General features: G+C 45.7%; 1 protein-coding gene across 2 annotated transcripts in view; it reads left to right on the top strand.

Moving 5' to 3' along the window:
• LOC142587546 (peroxisomal ATPase PEX6-like) overlaps positions 1–19523 on the top strand; it is a 91934-nt gene that overhangs the window by 57216 nt on the left and 15195 nt on the right. The window contains exons 14-17 of one of the 2 annotated variants that reach the window (XM_075698627.1): positions 1860–1961; positions 7364–7434; positions 11178–11440; positions 16684–16768. In XM_075698627.1, coding sequence (XP_075554742.1) covers positions 1860–1961; positions 7364–7434; positions 11178–11440; positions 16684–16768 — 521 coding nt within the window. Of the gene's footprint in view, positions 1–1859; positions 1962–7363; positions 7435–11174; positions 11441–16683; positions 16769–19523 lie in introns of both variants that reach the window. The other variant, XM_075698626.1, reaches the window with a different exon arrangement.

The following is a 19523-nucleotide window of genomic DNA, read 5'->3' as shown; positions in this document are numbered from 1 at the left end:
GCTTATAAAGAATATTTGGCGTAATGAAGACATTTTTGTGTAAGATGTGCTTTTGTTATAGTGATAATACTCTTTATATCTAAGAGTCTGGTGCTGGCTGCTCAATGTTGGAAAATAGGAACTCTGACTCCACACAACACTCCATTATGCAGTCCTTTCAACAACTCACTGGAAAACAATTTTTCCTAATTGTGAGTCACACAATGCGTTTACAGCAATACAATATTCCGCCTGCTATCCCCTTTTACATGAAATCAGTATTTTTTTTTCCCTCAGCTTAATGTCACAAGGCAATTCCTTCGACAGGGTGTCTATCAACGGGGAAAGCTGGGGATTCTCAGGGATATTGAATAGTTTGGGAATACTCAGGGGAAACTCAAGGACTTAATGCTTCTACCGGGAAAATTAACTGTAATTTTATCAGCAGGGAACGAAAGTTGCTGTAATGCTGGCTCGACGAACAGAGAAGAATTGTAATGAATCATCTTTAATGCCATGTCGTCGGCTGGGGGAGCTGCCAGTGCACAGTCAGCAACTGACTTTCCGAATGGCCAATAATTCGCCGCCCGATTTTGTGGACTTTTTCCGCCGACCGCAGGTCCGAAACCGCATTAATCAAAACTACAGTGTACTACCTTCTAGTACACTGTATCAAAACACCACCGCCGCCATTTTGATTACCTCGCCACTTCGAACTGGCGCTCTCGCATGCAGATTCGCTGGCAGCCGTAGCCACCACCGCGGCAAGAGTAGGCTGAGCTGCTTCAATGTTCCCTTTCAAGCTTCTTGCCATTCGGTTCCGTGTTTTTCATTGAAAGAATTTGCCTTTGTCAGCAATGGCACCAACTTCGCCTTTGTGGTCTTCGTGATTGGCTTCAAAGCTCAGAAAGCACAGTGCATTGCATAATGATGGTTTCTAAAAGTCAGCTTCGCCTCAGTACAGCACTGTTGCGCGGTAAAGCATACGCAAAAGTATTGCAGTGCAGCATATCATGAAAAGAGGCAATTTTCAATGGATACAGTATCTATTCCTTAATTACACGCGTGAACCCACCGTCTTATGACCCAGTTTGCAATGGCACCCAAGAAAAACTCTGGGAATTCGGAAATGGCAACTTGGTAGACACTCTGTTTAACTCTTTTCATTACGGTTAAAAATGTTCTCATTTTCGGTAATTTTACGTTTTAACATCTCATTTCAACACATAGTAGTCACAATGTATACGGAAGTACATAAAATTATAGCCTGATCACTGATGTTTTGAATGGATGTATAGCAGTAATGAGTCGTCAACTGGCCGAATTGGCAAGGTGTCATAATGAAAATGCAGTGCGAATGGGACAGGGACATAAAGACTATGACACTGGTGCTTACTCGCAACTATTATTTTTTTTTTATTGAAAGAAATTCAGAACCTACTGTATACAACCGTGATGCAATAATAGCACAATCATCCTGGCTAGGCATCATATTCAGACGTTACGCAAAAGTAGTGAGGCAATTCACATCAAAAGAACAGGTGTGGGATGTGTTAGCCAGTTATTGAATTAACTTTCAAATAAAGAGTTTGTGTCGACGACTACTTGTCATGTTTTCTGAATAGTTTCTAATCATTTCTAAGCTACCATGAGCCCTTTTTTTTTTACCTTCACAATTGTATGTAATCTGCATTTCAATGAAAAATCTAGTTGTAAGTGCGAGTAGTCTTTTGTGTATCCCTGTCTCGCTCACGCTTATTTCTTCATTATGACCCCACTCCAGCATCTCTCATAGCCTCCTGTGTTACTCTGGGCCTTCAACCCCGTAAAACGATTTGGGTTTGATTTTCAAGAAATGCTCTTCCCGCTCATGCGCACAGTACCCTGACGAAGAGGGCCGTGCCCAGCTGCTGGATGCGTTGTTGTGGAGCCTGCCCAAGAACAACTCTGTGGACATCTCTTATCTGGCCCAGAGGACAGCCGTGAGTCTACATCCTTTTTACCACAGCAGTGGCTGTTGTTGGTTTTTTCAACTCTTGACATGTCTGTGTGTTGATCCTTCCACTGGTTATACAGTCCATGCTCATTGCGATGGATCTGAATACAACACACTTCGGGATATAACAGGCCATTCTTGTCTTTTAGTTTAGTCTGTCTATATTATCAATGCTGCAGACTCCGCTATTAACACCCTGGTAATAATGGACTATCAAATACAATGGACAGATTTCTGGGCAAATTTGTCTAGGTGGTGTAAGTACAATGTACTAGCACTTTGCTGCAGAGACGCACGCGTGCGGAACTATTTCCGGCCACTCACAGAATACATATAATTCACTTCAACTTAAAATAAATACACTAATGGCAAGCTTCTCACAATGACATGCCATGCAATGCCCAACAGAGAATTTTCAAGCCCATGATACAAGTGGCTGGCCGCCGCCAACTGCTGTTGGCATAGTGCCATGGATACTTATGTGCCGAGGGTACCGCTAGGCCTAATCAGCTAAGTTTCGAAGCCATAGTAATACAGCGCTTCAGAAAGAACTGCCAACAATAAAAAATATGCATCGTTTCCAGAACTCTTTATGTCTTAATTGTATCAATTCACACAAAGAAGGTAGGCTGCTATTCATGGCGTTCAGACTGTGAAGCGTGTGATGCAGTGAAGCCGACTTGCATGCAGTGCAGCAGCAGTCAGGCGGGGGCCCCGAGATAAACTTACCTCGTATCGCAGCTCTCCCTCGTACTACAGGTCTTTCAGTGGTCGTCGCTTGTCATGAAATGTTTTATCAAGACATCAGTTTATTTCACCGACTACCGTTATGTGGGAAACGCTGTAGCTGAGTTTATAGACCCAAGGTCAGTTGCCAAACTTAGCGATGTTGCATGGCGCCGCCACTGTCAGTGACATTTGTGGCACAGCCGTCGCAGCAGGCTTCACCCACGTTCACTCCCCGCTTGTCAGTTGGCATGCAGTGTAGCCACCTGCTGTTTCAGCAGTCTGTAAAAAGTTGTTGTGCTTTGCATATGCCAATGCAGTATATGACAATGTGTTGTGCCTGAGTGCACGAGTGGTTACATGACTTGCAAAAATGCTGCCACACTTCTTTTGGGCTCCACGCAGTCCAGATCTCCATGCGGTGTGAGGTAGAGAGATTCCTCACTTTGACAAGAAACTGTTGGATAAGTTGTGCATTTGTTACGGCCAACTTCTTCATGATGATTTTCTGACGATGTACTTGTAAGTAATGTGGTATGTTGTAATTATGTGTGCTGTGTAAGATCATGAATAAACTGTGATTTATGTGCATCTTTAAGTACAGGAGATTAATACAAGTGTCAAAAGCCACATAAGGTTATGGCATTTGTAGAATTATACAGCGATTCTTTTAGTGTATAGGACTTAAAAATAAACATGCGGTGTGGGAACAAGGTATACAGTCGAACCCATTTATAGCAATATTTGAGTGCCACGAAAATTTTGTTGTTATAACTGATAATTGTTATAACTGGGTTGCATGAAAAAAATCAAAATATGGGGATAGCGATGCTGATGTGAGAAAATTATAATGGTAGGGCGGCCAGAGCCCCTCCTCACCACCTTCCTTCATCTAGCTGATGATTGCGTTCACTCATTTAACTGCTTCCTGGGTGCTCCATTCGCTTGTAACAAGCCGCGGTTGTCGGCATTAAAAGAATGGCGCTGCTATAACATCTGCACAGAGGGATCACTGGTGGCAAGCAATATGCGAGCATCGCCGCGGCGTCGCTTTGGTGGCCCCAAAAGGGCCTTTTAAAAAAGGGGAGAAGGTTGCTGCGGCAGCCTGTCAGCTTGAGAAATCCAGAAGAAACGCTGAGGCGAGATCGCCACAGGCATCTCGCCACATGCTTTCTCACTGGCTTGCACGAGGAAACCCCATCTCCATCAGCCTTCCATGCTTTGCGTGAAGCTTGCCAACCTTCTTCAAAGGCATCCAGTTGCTCCACGTAGTGCAGCGGAAGGTTCCTTGCGAAAACGAAGCCCCAGAGGGACTGAACCATCTGCCAGGCCTCCTATGAGGACAACGTTGAGGCAGCCTGCCCTACCGTATCATTGCTGCCGTTGTCGCCGTCGCTATCCTATGCAAGCACATTTGCGACGATCGCCTCATGGATTAGAAGCACTTAGTTTCCAAATCTATAGCCGTGCGCTTTCTTTTCACCTGCAACGTCGTGCATTGCCGATGATCAGCGGGCGGATCAGCCATCTCCCGTTTCGGCGGCGAGTCAAGTGAGCCTGAGAAACCATGGGGCAATTTCGACACAAGAACCAAAGACAGACGGGAGCAATTAAACTGTTTGCAGAACTGTGCTGAATGAAGAGCCAGCGAGCAACACGCGAGCAGCGCAGTTGGCACAGTCCATTCGGGTTCAGAGGGGTGGAAGGGCCACGAGAGAGAGGCACACGGCGAAGGCAGCGGGCCGTCGTGCAAGGCTCGAATTTCGTTTTCTTTCTTTGTTTTCAAGGATTTCACATTTCACTACCTTTCGGCAGAGACACCTAGCAGCCAAACTTCATCGTTATAACCGATAATGTGGCATCAGGGCATTGTAGTAAGCAGGTTGCTTCCCCATGGAAAACATACAAAAGTTGACTGACGGTGCAGCAGCTTCTCATTGATATAACCAATATATTGTTAAAACTGGTATCGTTATGAATGGGTTTGACTGTATCGCACTTGCCTCTGTACTATAATGAAATAATAACAGCCTATTCCAACTAAACTGGCTTCTCTGGATCCTAAATACAGGTCACATTAATACATCGCCAGAAAAAATTACATTCCTCTGAGGACTAAAATTGGACAGCTATGATATTTCTGCCTAAAAATGCTGGAAAATACTGATCGGAAACAACTAATGGGAGCAGTAACACCTGCGGTATCTGTGTAAAATGAAGAAGTACTTGGGCTTTATGTGCCAGAGCCACATTATTATTATCAGGCATGCCATTGAGGATTGCTCTGGTTTATTTTCACCACCTGGGGGTTCCTTAATGTGCAGCTAAATCTAAGTACATGAGCGTTTGTGCGTTTTGCTCCCATCGGAATGTGGCCACCATGATCAAGGTCGAACCCGCGACCTTGAGCTGAGCAGCACAATGTCATAGCCACTGTACTACTGCAGCGAGTTAGAAGTAAATATTCCCATATTTAAGAAAGTTTCAAGCAGTGCAAGAAGCTGCAGACAAAGAGCAGAGAAAACAGATCAGATGAGCCCTTTCTCTGCCCTTTGTTTGCGCCCAGCTCAATATGAATGCATACCAACTCACCCAACTTTCGGTACTTCAGAAGTAAATGTTGCCGATTGATTAACTTCAGCTGAGATCTATAAGTGGTACCTGGCGTCATGAGAACAAGCTATAGTTAGAGCACTGCTAATAGTTCCACGCAGAAACTTAGAAATATTGCACGTTTTTCATTGAACATCGTCATTTCTCGCATGTGCTGTGGAAAGCCATCATTTCAGCCTTGCCCACATCCAGTTATTCTTCCTAAATTGATATGTTACTCAAATGTATTTAGCGATGGAAACTCAAAGAAAAAATTCCAGTATCGTGAAAGTCCGTGCAAGAGATAAACAATCATTTCTTGAACAGCTCCTTGTAACAGTGTACTGACTGTGCCACTGTCTCTCATGTTCTGTCGTCTGCTAGTGGGAGCCCATTGTGGCACCAGGATTGTCTAACCAGAAGTCGTCGACGTGTTTTACGAGAGGTTAGGCAGGGGCGGAGAGTTTTGCAACTGACCTTGGTTCAATAAATGTTGGTTGGCGTAACGGGGAGCTGGCCTGCCGTTGATCTTGTCATTGAGCAGGTGTATACATATCCCCTTTGTGTGGGGAAACTGCAATTTTCTGGCAATCAGCCATCGGGACACGGCGGACATCCAGCCACTGTGCTGCATGGTATAGTATGATTACCACGTAAGCCCATTTATCTACACGTTCTAATTTCAATCTTTTCAGCGTTTTTGCGATAGCCTTCAGTTCAAACAGTGGTATATGCGAAGTTCTGCCATTTCGCAACATACCACGGGGCTAATTCTTGAGAGAACAAATCTTTGGATAGAACAAACTTTTTTTACTGGAATATTACAGTCTGTTGAAATGGCTGTCGACTGTACCACAAAGCACGGCAGCTTCGCCCGAAGGACAAAATGTTGACTGCGATAGCACGGTTTAGCATTGTGCTCTCAACTCCTTAGATGGTGTTTTATAACCCCACATGGGTAGGACGTGTTGTTGCAATGCAGCACGCAAGGCAACTTCTGCTGGGCAGAATGAACAGTGCCCTTGCAGCTACCATGTGTCTCACAACACTGGTGCGATAAGCACCGCCAGTGGCATTGCAGGCACCACTCTTGCCAGTGAAGGTGTTTTCCCACCTACTTTCAAGCTACATGTAAGCTTGCCATACTCACTCACAAATGTACTGACTCATGCTCGCTCCATACTAATTTCACAGGCAAGAGACAGAGCGCTAGTGGGTGAGTATGAACAGGATTGACTGTCGACGAGTGTGAGTAGACGTGAGTATGTATTTATGTGTGCGAGGGCCTGTGAGCGGTAGTGGATGCCAACATGAGTGTCAGTGGGTGCCAGTAAGTGGTAATGAAGGAGGCTACGAATACGAATGGATGTTTGTGAGTAGTACAAGCAGGCGTGAGTAAGAAAGGGAGCGAGTACGAGCGAGTGTGAGAGGGTACAGAGCCTGCAAAAATACTGGTGGATGAATACCTGCTTGTTCTGGGGGCCGACCTGTGGCGACAGGTCATAGCAGCAAGCCACAAAAACAAGTTGCTGAAAACGCCACGCAGGAGGACAGCTAAGCAATGGCATGAAGTGCTGTTCTATTTTAGTGGTCATATAGAATTCATCCCTCACTTGTAATTCTGAGTGCATGCAGTACGAGAGATGCCAGCCACAGGAGGTTGTATAGTACTGTCATTTCTAACGATTCCCAACGCTATTCATATTCAGTTCAGAGCCACTAGTCGAACACTTTTACCGCAACAGCCATTAAAATCTCAAAACTGCGTTCACTGTGTCTCCCATTCTTTTTAGTTATGGCTACAGTGACATCTTTGTTAGAGTCATCGTTATCGTGTTGTCATCGTGGGGATAGGCGATTCTTCAATGGCCTGTTCTTTCCGGACTCTTCGTTTAGTAAACAGCTATTAAGATGCCCTCAAGTCACATGTTTTGCATAATGAGGGTCTCATGTTGAACTCTAGGGATGTAGGTGAATGTATTTCTTTAGACTGGGGCATTTTAACCCAGCCATTTGTTCCCTCCCAATAGCGCTGAGTATTATACGTGTGTGTGCATGTCACTATTGCAGGGCTTCAACCTGGGTGACCTGTGTGCACTGGTGGGCCAGGCCACAGCTCGGGCCTATGCGAGACTCACACGGTTAGTACTTAGGGCCCGCTGCACTTCACTGCACAACAAGCATGCCACTGCTTTCTTATCTATTTTTTTTTTCTTCTTTTTTAATTCTGTGGCCTTCTCGGCATTGCACCACACTAAATCACGTTCTCTGTTTTAAGAAACAAACAAAAATGAATTGTAACGGAAACCACTGCTTTTGGACCTGATCCCCGCCAGTTGATATGGCAATGGCATTGTCTGAAGGGCAAACTGTGACAAAGTTTTGGACCATGCAAGAAGCCTAATAGGGCAGATGTAGAGGAGCCTCCATGCGAAACTTTACGTTTGATATACAAGTGTAAATGCCGTGAAAAGCTAGCAGAAATAGCCGTTTTTGAAACCGAAACTGGAAAAAAAAGTGTTGCATTAGCACCCACCGGAAGTAACTCATAGCCTAGAGCGTGCGATTACTTGGAATTTTTTACGAGATTAGGCAGTGCCCGTGGCTCATGCAAAGATCTCGGAGGCAACATGCTGGGACTTTCGTCATTGCTACTAACCATAGAGTTTCAGACAGTAATTACTCAAGGGAACTCTGGCGCTAGTGTCTACGGGAGCTGCAATGGGAGCGGTTGAGTCAGCATCAAAATTATGTGAAGTACACGGGTTTGCCTAAACTTCGTCCTGGTTTCAAACGGCTCCGCGATGTCGTAAATTAGTCATCCTCAACAAAGTACTGTGTATAGCGAAGAGAGACGCTAGTCGGTTCAGTGCTACTGGCTCTAAACGCTAGTGGGTCGAGCGCTCCTGGTCAGCAACGGCTCTCGTGCTTGGAAGCTGCGACTGCCCTGCCCGTCGACGTTGCGCTGCTCCGAGCTCTGCCAAATAAACACCTTTAGAATTGGTGGAGTGTGCGGGGTACCCTCAGACGATCATCCTGGAACTCGGGTCCCGTACCCTACCATCTACCATGCCCCAAGACGCCTCCCAGCAAACGCCTCCTCCTGCACCCACTGCGTGTCCCGGGGTGCCTCGTCATCGCGACCCTCCTATCTACACTGGAGCGGACGACACTGACGTGGACGAATGGCTCACGGCGTACGACAGGGTAGGCGACCATAACAAGTGGGACGAAGCGGCCAAACTGAGCCATGTTCTGTTCTACCTCGCTGGAGTGGCCAGCCTGTGGTATAACAACCATCAAGCAGAGTTCCAGACATGGTCGGAATTTAAGAATTCCCTCGCCGATGTATTTGGTTGCCCTGCTGTTCACAAGCTGCATGCCAAGCAACTTTTGCGAGAACGAGCTCAACAGCCAAGTGTGCATTGCCGAAGAAAAAAAAAAGCCCAAGAGAAAAAAAAGTGAAGGCGGGACCCGTGACATATGTGTCACGCGATCCTCGAGGTCTGGCATGGGCATGGGCATTGCTGGCATCCAAAGTCCTGCTGAAAGTGGGATGTGGGACGCTGGGCAATGCAAATTCAACCATGCATACCCAACCCTCCGTGTAGCGCAAGAAGTTACTCAAGTAGTTGAATTTCTTAAAGTAATATACGTCAGAAAAATCGTAAAGTACAACTTACACACAACCTACAGACATCATAGCATCGGATTGTAATTTGAATATATGAGAAAACATAATTCTGTTATGCAGAAACTCAAACAGAAACCCCCTTTTCAGTGTTTCTACCATTCATAAAGCTTGGTTCCTTCCAACACCTCCAGATGGCGCTCGACTCCGCCGCATCATGGCCCACGCAAGATGTCGCATTTCTACGAGAAAGCTCGCCTTTGTGCGTAGGATTCGCTGCCACCGTTTCCCAGTAAACCTTGCGGTTACATAAGCTGCAGTTGCTGGCGAGCATGAGAAGCAGCCGAGGGCCAATTTTCTGCCCAATTGTCATGCGAAAAAACATGCATTAAAATCAGGTAAATACAGTAATCGGAAATTGTGAGCGATGGTTGTTGCTTCAAAGTATTTCTAGGGTGGACTGAACATAGGCGTTTTCTACAGGAGATGACGTGTGTTCAACACAGTTAGTGTCTCTTAAGCTCCGTCGAGACAGACGCTGCCACTAAAGGGGCCGCTATTGGGGCCAACATAAGGGCCTTGTACATGCATGTTTACTGGTCAAGTTTGCTTACCCGGTGAATGCAGGTTTTTTAGGATCGAAATAACTGAAGTTTGGGACCATAAAAATGCATGCGCTTTGGCCGGGACCTTCTGTGGGGATCGAATTAATAGTAAAATCGAATTAACCGAAGTCAAATTAATGGAAGTTTACTGTATTATGCAGATTTCAACTACAGTTGAGTCTGCCAAAATTATTTAGTGAGTTTGGATCACACATTTTCACTGTTATGTTTTTCTAGTGTTTTTCTCCAAAATCTATGAACAAGGTTCTACTGTAGTTCCCGAAGCAGGTGAAACCAGCAACAGGAATTTGCTAAATTAGTCATTGTAATCTGAAGACAATGTGTTGCGTGTCACTCGGAGGTTCCAACATTGTGGTGTGCTATATCTAAAGTTTATTCATTGTTAATAATGTGTGTACGTCTATCATAAAAGGTGTGTGCTCAGGGCCTCTCTCCTCCCAACCACGACACTTTTACAAATTTTTTAGCTCACAGGTTGGTAGGTATGTAGAACTATGCCCTTCATGTTTGAACCGTGCCAAATCACGTGACCTCCCACATTGAGAGTGAGAGTCTGAACATCAACCTTCCATGCTCACCCTCACATGGTTGCCATCACCCGTAATATGGTGACGATATGGAAGCAGTAGTAAATATAGCGAATGAAAGACTCAAACTTTTTACTTCTTGATCTTGTGCATAGAAAGAAAAGCACCACTTAAGTGACAACAATAATGGCGACCATTTAGAAGTGTATTTTGCTGGTTTTGTGAGTGAGCCTGGCCAGGTGGTAAGAATGTCGTGAAACCCAGGATTCAGTAAAATCTGATGGTGCAGCTCAACTGAATTACAGCTTACTGGCAGTAGTTGCTGGAAAGTATGAGCTGGCATAGTAAATTGGCAAGCTCTAAGCCACTAATGTTACGGTGAATTGGTTAAGGTGACTTCCACAGCCATTTTCTTGCAGCAACAGCATGAAGCGGCATGCTCAGTATCTAATGTCAGTGAAAAAAACAGCCAGCAACACAACAACATGTTTTGGAGCCCCAAAGTTGCTTTTAAACATAACTATCAATTATTATAAATAAAAGATACTTTGCGCGTGTCTCATTCAAGTAGACAACTTCCTTGTGTGGTTCATTTTAGGCAGTAATCCATAATTTTTGTTTCCTTTAGTGGTTTACTGGCTCCACATTAGAGGTCAGCTAGGAGTTTGTATGGCTGTGGTGGTAAAAGCTGATGTCAGTGCCGAGCAATAGAGTCTGTGTGGTAGCCCCGAAGCAGCCACATGACCAGGGAATTGGTGACAATGTGCAGCCAGCATCGGTGATTTTCACTAAGAACAGCCAGCAAACAGGGCCTTAGTGCTTCCGACAAAGGACGTGAGAAGTCGCTTCTACAGCTTCGCTGTCTTGGATGTATTAGTTGCTCCGACTGGCATACATCTGCCACGGTATTTTTTCCTTGCATGTGAGCCTCCAGTGCCGTAAACCTCCAGGGAAGTTTCCTAAAGTTAGTTTGAGAAAACCTGTGAAAGATCAGGAGACGTGAAAATGTCAGTGTGGCGGAAAACCTGAGTCGAGAGCTAGAGAAATGGTCAAACTCCACTGGTTTTCCTTTCTTTCTTTCTTCTTTTTTTTTTTAGCAGTTGCAGCAGCGATCACCATCAGAGAGAAGCTGACTGGGAGGCAGGCGTATGCGTGGCGGGCCCCCTGCTCATGCAGTCTGACCTGGAGTCGGCCCTCGAGTGGCTCCAGGACAGCCAGGCACAGGCAGTGGGAGCACCCCGCATCCCCTGCGTCCACTGGGAGGATGTGGGTGGCCTGGAGGACGCCAAGCGCACCCTTACGGACACCCTCCAGCTGCCACTGCGACACCCGCAGCTCCTCGAAGCTGGGCTCAAGCGATCTGGTAAGCTCATCGCACTGAGCACGTTGTCCCGCAAGCACGTGACTTTCTCGACCAGAAGTGCCACTAGGAACGGTATGAAGGGTTGAGGAATAGGAACAGCACTGTGTGTTTATTTTGTCTTCCTTTCTTATGGTGCTGATCGCGAACCCAGTTTTTTCCAAGACAGTGAATCACCAAATTGCTGAATTAGGCAAAGACATAAGTTTATAACATGTGTACATAGTGCATTCTGGCACTATGTATATGTGTCACAAGTTACACAATTAGTGCCAAGATCTTTGAGTGACACTCTGTCTAGCGTGACGTCAGCGAGGGGACTTTGCTGCCGCGTGGCGCTTGCTCTTGCTAAATGAAGGCAACTTGATGCTGCCAGCCAACATGCTCTGGTTGAGTTTTCAAAATGTGAGTCTGCAGGTTTCTAGAACAATGTATACGGAATGTTCCAGGACACTATTCCCTTCGAAATTGAGCGGAGTTGCTGTCATCACCACGCTTAGCGCGGATTGCTTCCGGTGTCGTCTGCTAGTCAGTAGTGTGTACACGTGTTTGTACGGCGTTGGTTTCTCATCATTGCTGTTTCGTTGTCATGGCACACTCATAATGATGTGGCAGCTCTTCTTTTGTCAGTAAAATGCAGCATTCAACCTTCGACTACTGTGTTTGCACTGTAATACTGTATTTGTCTGTCCGGCATGTGCTGCGTGTTGAACCGCCCACTTCGTTGACCATAGACATTGCAGCTCTGTTGCTTCCCAATGCGTTAAACATAACATGAAAGATGTTTGATGATATTCTCAGACAACTAGGTGGTCGCTGCAGTGTTTTAACGTGTGCACTGCTTTAGCGGCATTGCAGCAAGATGTGGCCTGGAACGTCTGATGGAATAGCAGACAAAATCTGTGTGCAAAACAAAGTTATGTAGTCCCGCGCTGCAGTACTGAACTTCGCAAGATAATTTTAGTTGAACTTGATTACTTTCACTGTGACAGATCTTGCCCCTGAATGTTATTTGGCTCAGCATAACTCTTTTTTTCTTTGCTCCTTGCTCCTGCCATGGATAGCAAACACATTTCACGTGCAAGTTTCACTGAGTGGCGAGAATTAGTGCTATGGCGTGATGAAACAGGTAACAACCTTTGCTTAGATCACCATTTGCGATATATTAATGCGTTAGCACTAGGAATGTGTCAAAGTGGAAAAAGGTGTGTGTGTAAAGCGTGGGAAGCCGGTCGCGTGGTAAAAATAGAGGGTAGAGGGACGCAGTGGCGTAGCTAGGTCGTCTGGCACCCGGGGCCCATAGGTCTTCTGTCACCCCCACCCCACCCCCCCGGGTGCAGTCGAGGAAGTCGAGGATATCAAAACAATTTCTGGGTGTCTTCAGACGTATATGACACCCCCCCACTGGGCCCCTCGCACCCCCCCCCCCCCCCCCCCGCCGTCGCTACGCCCCTGGAAGGACGCACATGGCTTTAGGAAGCGTCGTTTGCAAAGGTAGGAGGTGTGCTTATTTTTAATGCGAAGAATTCCTTGCGTCATTCTTGGCACTTTGTGGCAGGTAGGCAGGTGGTAGCTAGGTATGTTCCCGTCTCGCCTCGCTTTGATAAAAAGAAAATAATGTTTGACCGACCTTGCAATCGAACCTCTCCCGTCGAGCACAGCAGCCCCGTGCTCTAACCATTAGGCCACGATCACATGCATACTTCGCTCGTTTCAAAGCTAGCTAGCTATTTGAAATGTTCGGCACATGCACCCTGTGTATCATCTTTGTCTTTTTTCCTTCTAACAGCTTGCACTCTGAGGCACCATGTTAGGCTGCACTATCTCCGGGACTTGCCCACTTGGCTCAGTACTTTCCTTTTCTAATTGTACGTTGTATTAACTTCATGATTGCCCATGTTAATCATGCTTTAACATTTCTTCGCCGGAGTACGAGTGTCATGGTCGTTTTACATACACCACAGCCATAGATATGTAAGGCTGCGGTGACCGGATATTGATGGGAGTGTAATGCATTAACACGCATCTGCTGTGCATTGGGTGCACGTTAAAGAACCGAGGAGGTCAAAATCAATCTGGGGTCCCCCAGAACGGTGCGTCTCATAATCAGATTATGGTTTTGGCACTTAAAACCACAGAACCTAATAGATACCTATAATTGCATAGCACGTTGTCACTGATGACATCACAATCTGCGTTTGTCTTCTTTACACTTGCCCACTGCCTGTGTAGAAACCAACAATTGCCATATTGTAAGCTCACGTCGAATGGCCAACGTAGAAATAGTGTGGTTGCCACGATACAGTCGTCGTCAATGCAGTTGTTGTCGCGCTGCTGTCTGTCGTCACAGTCACATATGCTCTTGGCATACGCATACACCACTCAATTTACACAAACATGTTGGTCCACCTAGTATGACATTGCAGAACCCAAAATTAATACTAGATAGCCAGGTACTACTTGCAAAATGATTCGCATAACATCGATTCCCAGAGTGTGTGGGATCTGCACAATCTTTTGTTTTTCTTACTTATAATAAGATTTAGATACACTCAAACCTCGTTATAACGGTATTGAAGGGGGAGCCGAAATTACTTCATTTATCGGTTGCCTTGTTATATCTGTTGCTTCATTATATAAGTTAGTGCCATTTACTGCAATATATGCCAATGGCTTGCGCAAATGTAAACATAGATATAAGGAGACGGCTTTGTGGCCCGTGGAACTTGCGTGGCCCGAGCCACTGCGCGGCCCGTGGCTCGCGCACTGGTTCGCGCAACACGTGACTTAGCAGCTGATTAGACAGCCTTTAGATAGCTGCCTTCTGCTCCATTGTGATGGTCTTTCACATCTGCTTTCCACCTGGCTCCTCGCGGTCGAGCAGCTCGTGGCATACAACATAGCGCTCTGCCGTGTGATCGAGGAGGCCAGCGAACTTCACTGCGCTGACTTGGCTCAGCCAGCTCGTGGCCTCTGGGGTTGCCCCGGTGCCAATGCGATCTAGGAGGCCATGCTCAGCTGCCAGCCTGCATGGCGCTCTGCAACGAGAGCGAGAAGTGAATGCGCTAATCTTTCTGGGGCACCACTGCACATAGCTGCGCAACAGGGCGTGGCTTGCGCAGCCAGGCACACGCAGGAGAGAGAGGTCAGTGGAGAAGTGTGATAGTGGTCTGCTGCTTGTGCACAGATCACTTGTGCGAAAATTGGGGGTGGGCCGACTTAAGATTTGGGGTAGCCCAACCTGACCGGGGGTGGGCCTACTTCAATTTGAGGGTGGGCCAACATAAATTTAAGGGTAGTGAGCATGGTTCAATCCGAAATGCTGGAGTGAACCATGCTCGCTGCAACCGGGCTGCACACATACAAAGGTGCTGCAGAGGCGTCGTTGTCTGTATAGTCTGGTACAAATTTAAATAAAAAGGGAGGCCCCGCCCAGATGACCAAAGTGCAACAGCCGATTGCCTCCGTGACTAAAATAGTCCCGCTGAAAAAAATGTTTTTCGAAAACGTGTAATTATTGGTATATATAGATATTTGTTATTTTGATGACTGGTTTGGTAGATCTCTTGATAGGAATGCTACAGCACATGGTGGATCGCAAGAAAAAAATAATCCCGTGCCTTCTAGAATGCTGCGCGTTTTGTGCTTTTTAGCTTCACTTCAAGGGACAAAATAGAAAGAGCAGCTGGGCACAGCTTTTGCGCTGGTTTACATGTACACGGCACATTTACTACTCATTTTCCGAGCTTAAAATGAATCAGTGGCTATTTAACAAGAACTTAAATAAAATAATGCATCTATTGAAGCCATTACAAACCTGGGGCGAGAAGACGATTGAGGCAGGTAAGGTACAAAAATGCTTCAATAATCGTATTAAATAAATACACTTGGTTTTAAATAGCAGAAAATATGTTTTTTTGGTTTTGTGTCTTCACGAACCTATTTTCAAGAATGTGTTAGGTTTTTTTTTTTCATTCCTTTTCAAGTTTTTTTTTTTCATGCTTGCAGTCTTGCCACTTCGCATAACATAGCGTCAGCTATGCTTGCCGCAATCTTTCATCGCCAGATTATCACTCAGAATAAACGCACACAGCACGTATGGTGCATCGTAACCTCGCAATACTTCAGGCATGATAGACCACCACACACAATTTGGAAATTCACCATGCTCGCTGCAACCGGGCTGCACACATACAAAGGTGCTGCAGACACAAAACACGCGACTGACATGATTTGGCCCAGTTCGAAACGCGGGCGGCCATGTTCTCCATCGGTGGGGTCACCGGCCATCTGGCTTGTGACATCAGTCTAGAGTGCGCGCCCATTGGTGGAGGCTCGTGTGCATCCGCCTTGGAGGAGTGAACGCCCCTTTTTTTTCTAAAGTTGTACTCGACTATAAGAAAGGTCACCACGCTTTGGCAGTCGCTGCACACAATCCGGCGGTCGCCGTGCTTACTGCCCACCACAACACGGAGACACTGGCTTCACTTGCTGGAGCGCCCCGAATACTCCAGCAATTTCTTTTATATCCTCCTAAGCAGGTTCGCAGCTATGCACGCTGGGGTGAGAGGCCATTGTTGCTCGACGGCGTATTCAACGCGGGAGTTTTGAAATGCCACAGTGAGGGAGTGCTGAACCTCGCGGTAAGCGATGTAAACAGCGTGCTACGGTTGAGCATTTTTTGGTTTCAAAGATAAATCTAGTTCGTTATATTCATTGGTAGGGCAATTTTACTTCGTTAAAATGAGGTTTTAAATACATATATCACTATAATGATTTCAAGGGAAACATCATTTACTTCGTTATACCCATTATTTCGTTATAGCCCATTTCATTATAATGAGGTTTGAATGTATATATATTGCTGTGTCTTCCACAAATGTTTAGTTGTTAGTCAGCGCCAAAGTGTGCCTATTCTTCGTCTGTGTAAAGTTACACTGTTTTTCTGCCATGTGTCTATGCCAACTTGCCTAAATGTCAGCTCTCCTGCAGCATTGATGCAATTCACCAGTGGTCCTCTGGAATAAGGAGGTTAATCATGCACTAACGTATATTTAAGAAAGCTTTTTCCTTCCCCAAATATCGGAATCACTTTGACTGTAACATAGATTGAGACGGGTCATCTTCCTTTTTTTTTTTGGCGTTGGTATGGTCACTCGTCATAACCTTTGTGTATAAACAGAGCAAGATGCTGTGCAAGGTAATCTGGGCTGTTGCACGCAATTGTAGCCACTGATGGAATGCAGGTGTGCTCCTCTACGGTCCACCTGGCACGGGAAAGACACTGCTCGCCAAGGCGGTCGCCACGGAGTGTGCCCTCAGCTTCCTCAGGCAAGCCGCCCCTTGCATTGTCAGTTCGACGCACTGTTTGTTCAGACGATGGGGGAGGGGGGTGGCTTTCATAGGAGGCAAGGCCTGAGTAATGAAGAGACCGTTGCTGTGGATTCGCTTGACTCAGTGACTCAGGTGGTGCTGCCACCATTTGCAATTCATTTACACCAGCGATGCGAATATGTGGACGGAGATGCTATGTAATGCAGCACGCTACACACTTACCCGAAGCATTTCACTGGTGCAATGTGAGATGGAGATAGTACCTCTGAACGGTTGCCAATGTCCACAGTGCAACCATACTTATATTTTTCATGGATGACGGCAATAATCATCCTGCTTGTTTCTCCCTGCTGGTCCCCGTCAAAACTGCGCTGTTCTATTTCAAATAATCATCCACTACCAATTGTGGCTTGGCTCCATCTATATGAAATATTACAAAGTACAAGCAAATATTCATAGTCTATTGCCCGAGAAATTGAGGTGCACGGATGGCACCGAATCTCAGAGGTTGTGTACAGCTAGTATATCCTCTCTTGTTGAGCCTGCAGTGCCAAAAAATCGACTACAGATCTCGGAAGCAATGCCCATTTGTCACTAATACTCTGCTGCTGGAGCATTGTGCCATAAATCATAAGCAAATAAAAGGATTAGTTGTGAACAAATGGGCCAAGCAGCGGCAGTGCAACGACTCGGTGGATCAAAACGGGTGACACTTTTCTTAACGGGCGTTGCCATTTTTTCCCTGCACAAAGCTCCTGTTGTGTGTTTCAGCATTCAATACTAAATCTTGAAAATGCACAATTTGAATCACACGGTGCTTCCAAGTCCAAGTCCAAGTCCTTGAACTTGCTGCTTTACACTGTACTAAAGCTCTCCGTTTACAAACTTGTTAGTGACCATACATATTGCAAAAGTGTTTTTATGGCCTGCCACAATGCCAAGTAGTTGAGCCTTGAAGCAATCCACTTATGCTAAGCTTAATTTTTTCGAAGTGTCTAAAGCTACATTGGATTGTGCACGGGCCATACTGTTTGTCGCCTTAAAAGATATGGCGGATCCATATGAAGAATGGTCTTCCGCAACCGCATTCCGCGAAGCTTTGCACTACTTTCAGAACACAGTGGCTAAAATTTGTGCATAGCTGCTTCTCATATACGCACAGCTTACCGTGATCACATGTGTGAGCTAGAAACCTGCACGAACAAGAGGGAGGAGTACATGCCATAGTGGACTTCGATGGCACTCGATGCTGGCATGGTGGAGGTCTCGCTATTCTAACGAAAGAGGCATTCGAAAGTGGCTCTAGGTGTTAAATACATTATAAGGCAAGAGGTTAGAGCAGAATGCACATAAAGTGCACAAGAATTGACCTCCGATGTGCCGAAATCAATAAAAAATAATGTGGCAGAAGGTCTGGACAATTCTGAGGCAGTGTTTAATGTGACAATTAGAAAAAAGAATTGGCAAGCATCAGTGGAGGCATTGAGGAAAACTTTCTGCCTGCTACGCTGAGGTCCAAGGTTCAATTCCTAGTTGGAAGTAAGTTTTTTCTTTGGTCGTTTTTAGTTTTTTGTTCTCTCTCTCGGCTGGCCGACAACCACATTTAATGCACCATCTAATGATGTGTATAAGTATGTTATGCCACTGTTTATTATATCTGCTATGTAGCACATGTGAAAACAGCGCAGGAAAATTATTGAACACGTGACCCAGTGGTCCGATGCGCGTGGCAGTCTGGCAGCAGTGATGACGTACTGCTTCCTCCCGTCTTGCCTTATCAGATGTGAATGCTGAAAAGGTTTTCGCCTCGTCAGGCAAACCGAAACAGACACATAAAAGAAGCAAAACAAGAAACAATTCAGTAAATTAATATCCAACCCTTATACCCAGTGTAGCAATCAGAGATATTACTGCAGTGCTTATGAAAAGGCCGATTTGCGGCAGTCTCTGTGCTTGTAATGTTAACCACTGGCCGCAAACCGTCCAGCTTTCTGCCGCATGTTCTTTATTCATTTCAGTGTGTCTAAAAACCAATTCTTGTACGCTTTAGGTTTGTTCTACTCTAACCTTTTATGTACAGTGAAATCCCAATAATTCAAAATCTCCTAACACGAAATGACGGATAATTCGAACTGCTCTGTTGATCCCGGGAAAGTCCTGTGTATTTGAATAGACAAGAACTCTCCCAAATTTCGTCCCTAAAAACAAGCGCAATGGATATTTTTAACATTATTTCTTGCTCGCATGGGCTGTTTTTCGGACAAAGCCAAGCCAAGCCGAAGGCAGAGGTTCAATGCGTCGCTACTACTGTAATGTTGGGTGCCATAAAAACGATGAAGAAAGGCGCGCAGTGAGCCGAGACCGAACTGAAGTAAGCAGAGCGGTGCTCACCCTCCTTTCCCATCTGACATAAAAGAAGCAGGAAGGAGCCCCCTAGCACATGCTTGATCACGTTAATGCACACTCACCACGTGCTCACTTGTCCAGGGATTCCTTTTAGAGAACTGACAGTCATTTGGTCACTTTTATTTGAATGGCGTCAGCTTCCCAGAAAAGTAACTTTTTGAGGGCACAGTTGACAGAGATGAAGCAGAAATCTAGCTGTCCTTTTTCAGTGCCAGGCTCGTCCTGCTTTTGGACATTACTTCACCTCGAGCAAACAGACCTGGGAAGGTCTAGCGAGTCCTCTTCGGTGCTTCAACTTAGTATTAATAAAGATTTAAAGCCTCTAATGACATTTCTCATGGGGACA

This window comes from Dermacentor variabilis, chromosome 7, assembly GCF_050947875.1.
Source record: "Dermacentor variabilis isolate Ectoservices chromosome 7, ASM5094787v1, whole genome shotgun sequence".
Lineage (NCBI taxonomy): Eukaryota > Metazoa > Arthropoda > Arachnida > Ixodida > Ixodidae > Dermacentor > Dermacentor variabilis.
The sequence above is the reverse complement of the archived record's forward strand: the minus strand, read 5'-3'. Positions and strand labels throughout refer to the sequence as shown.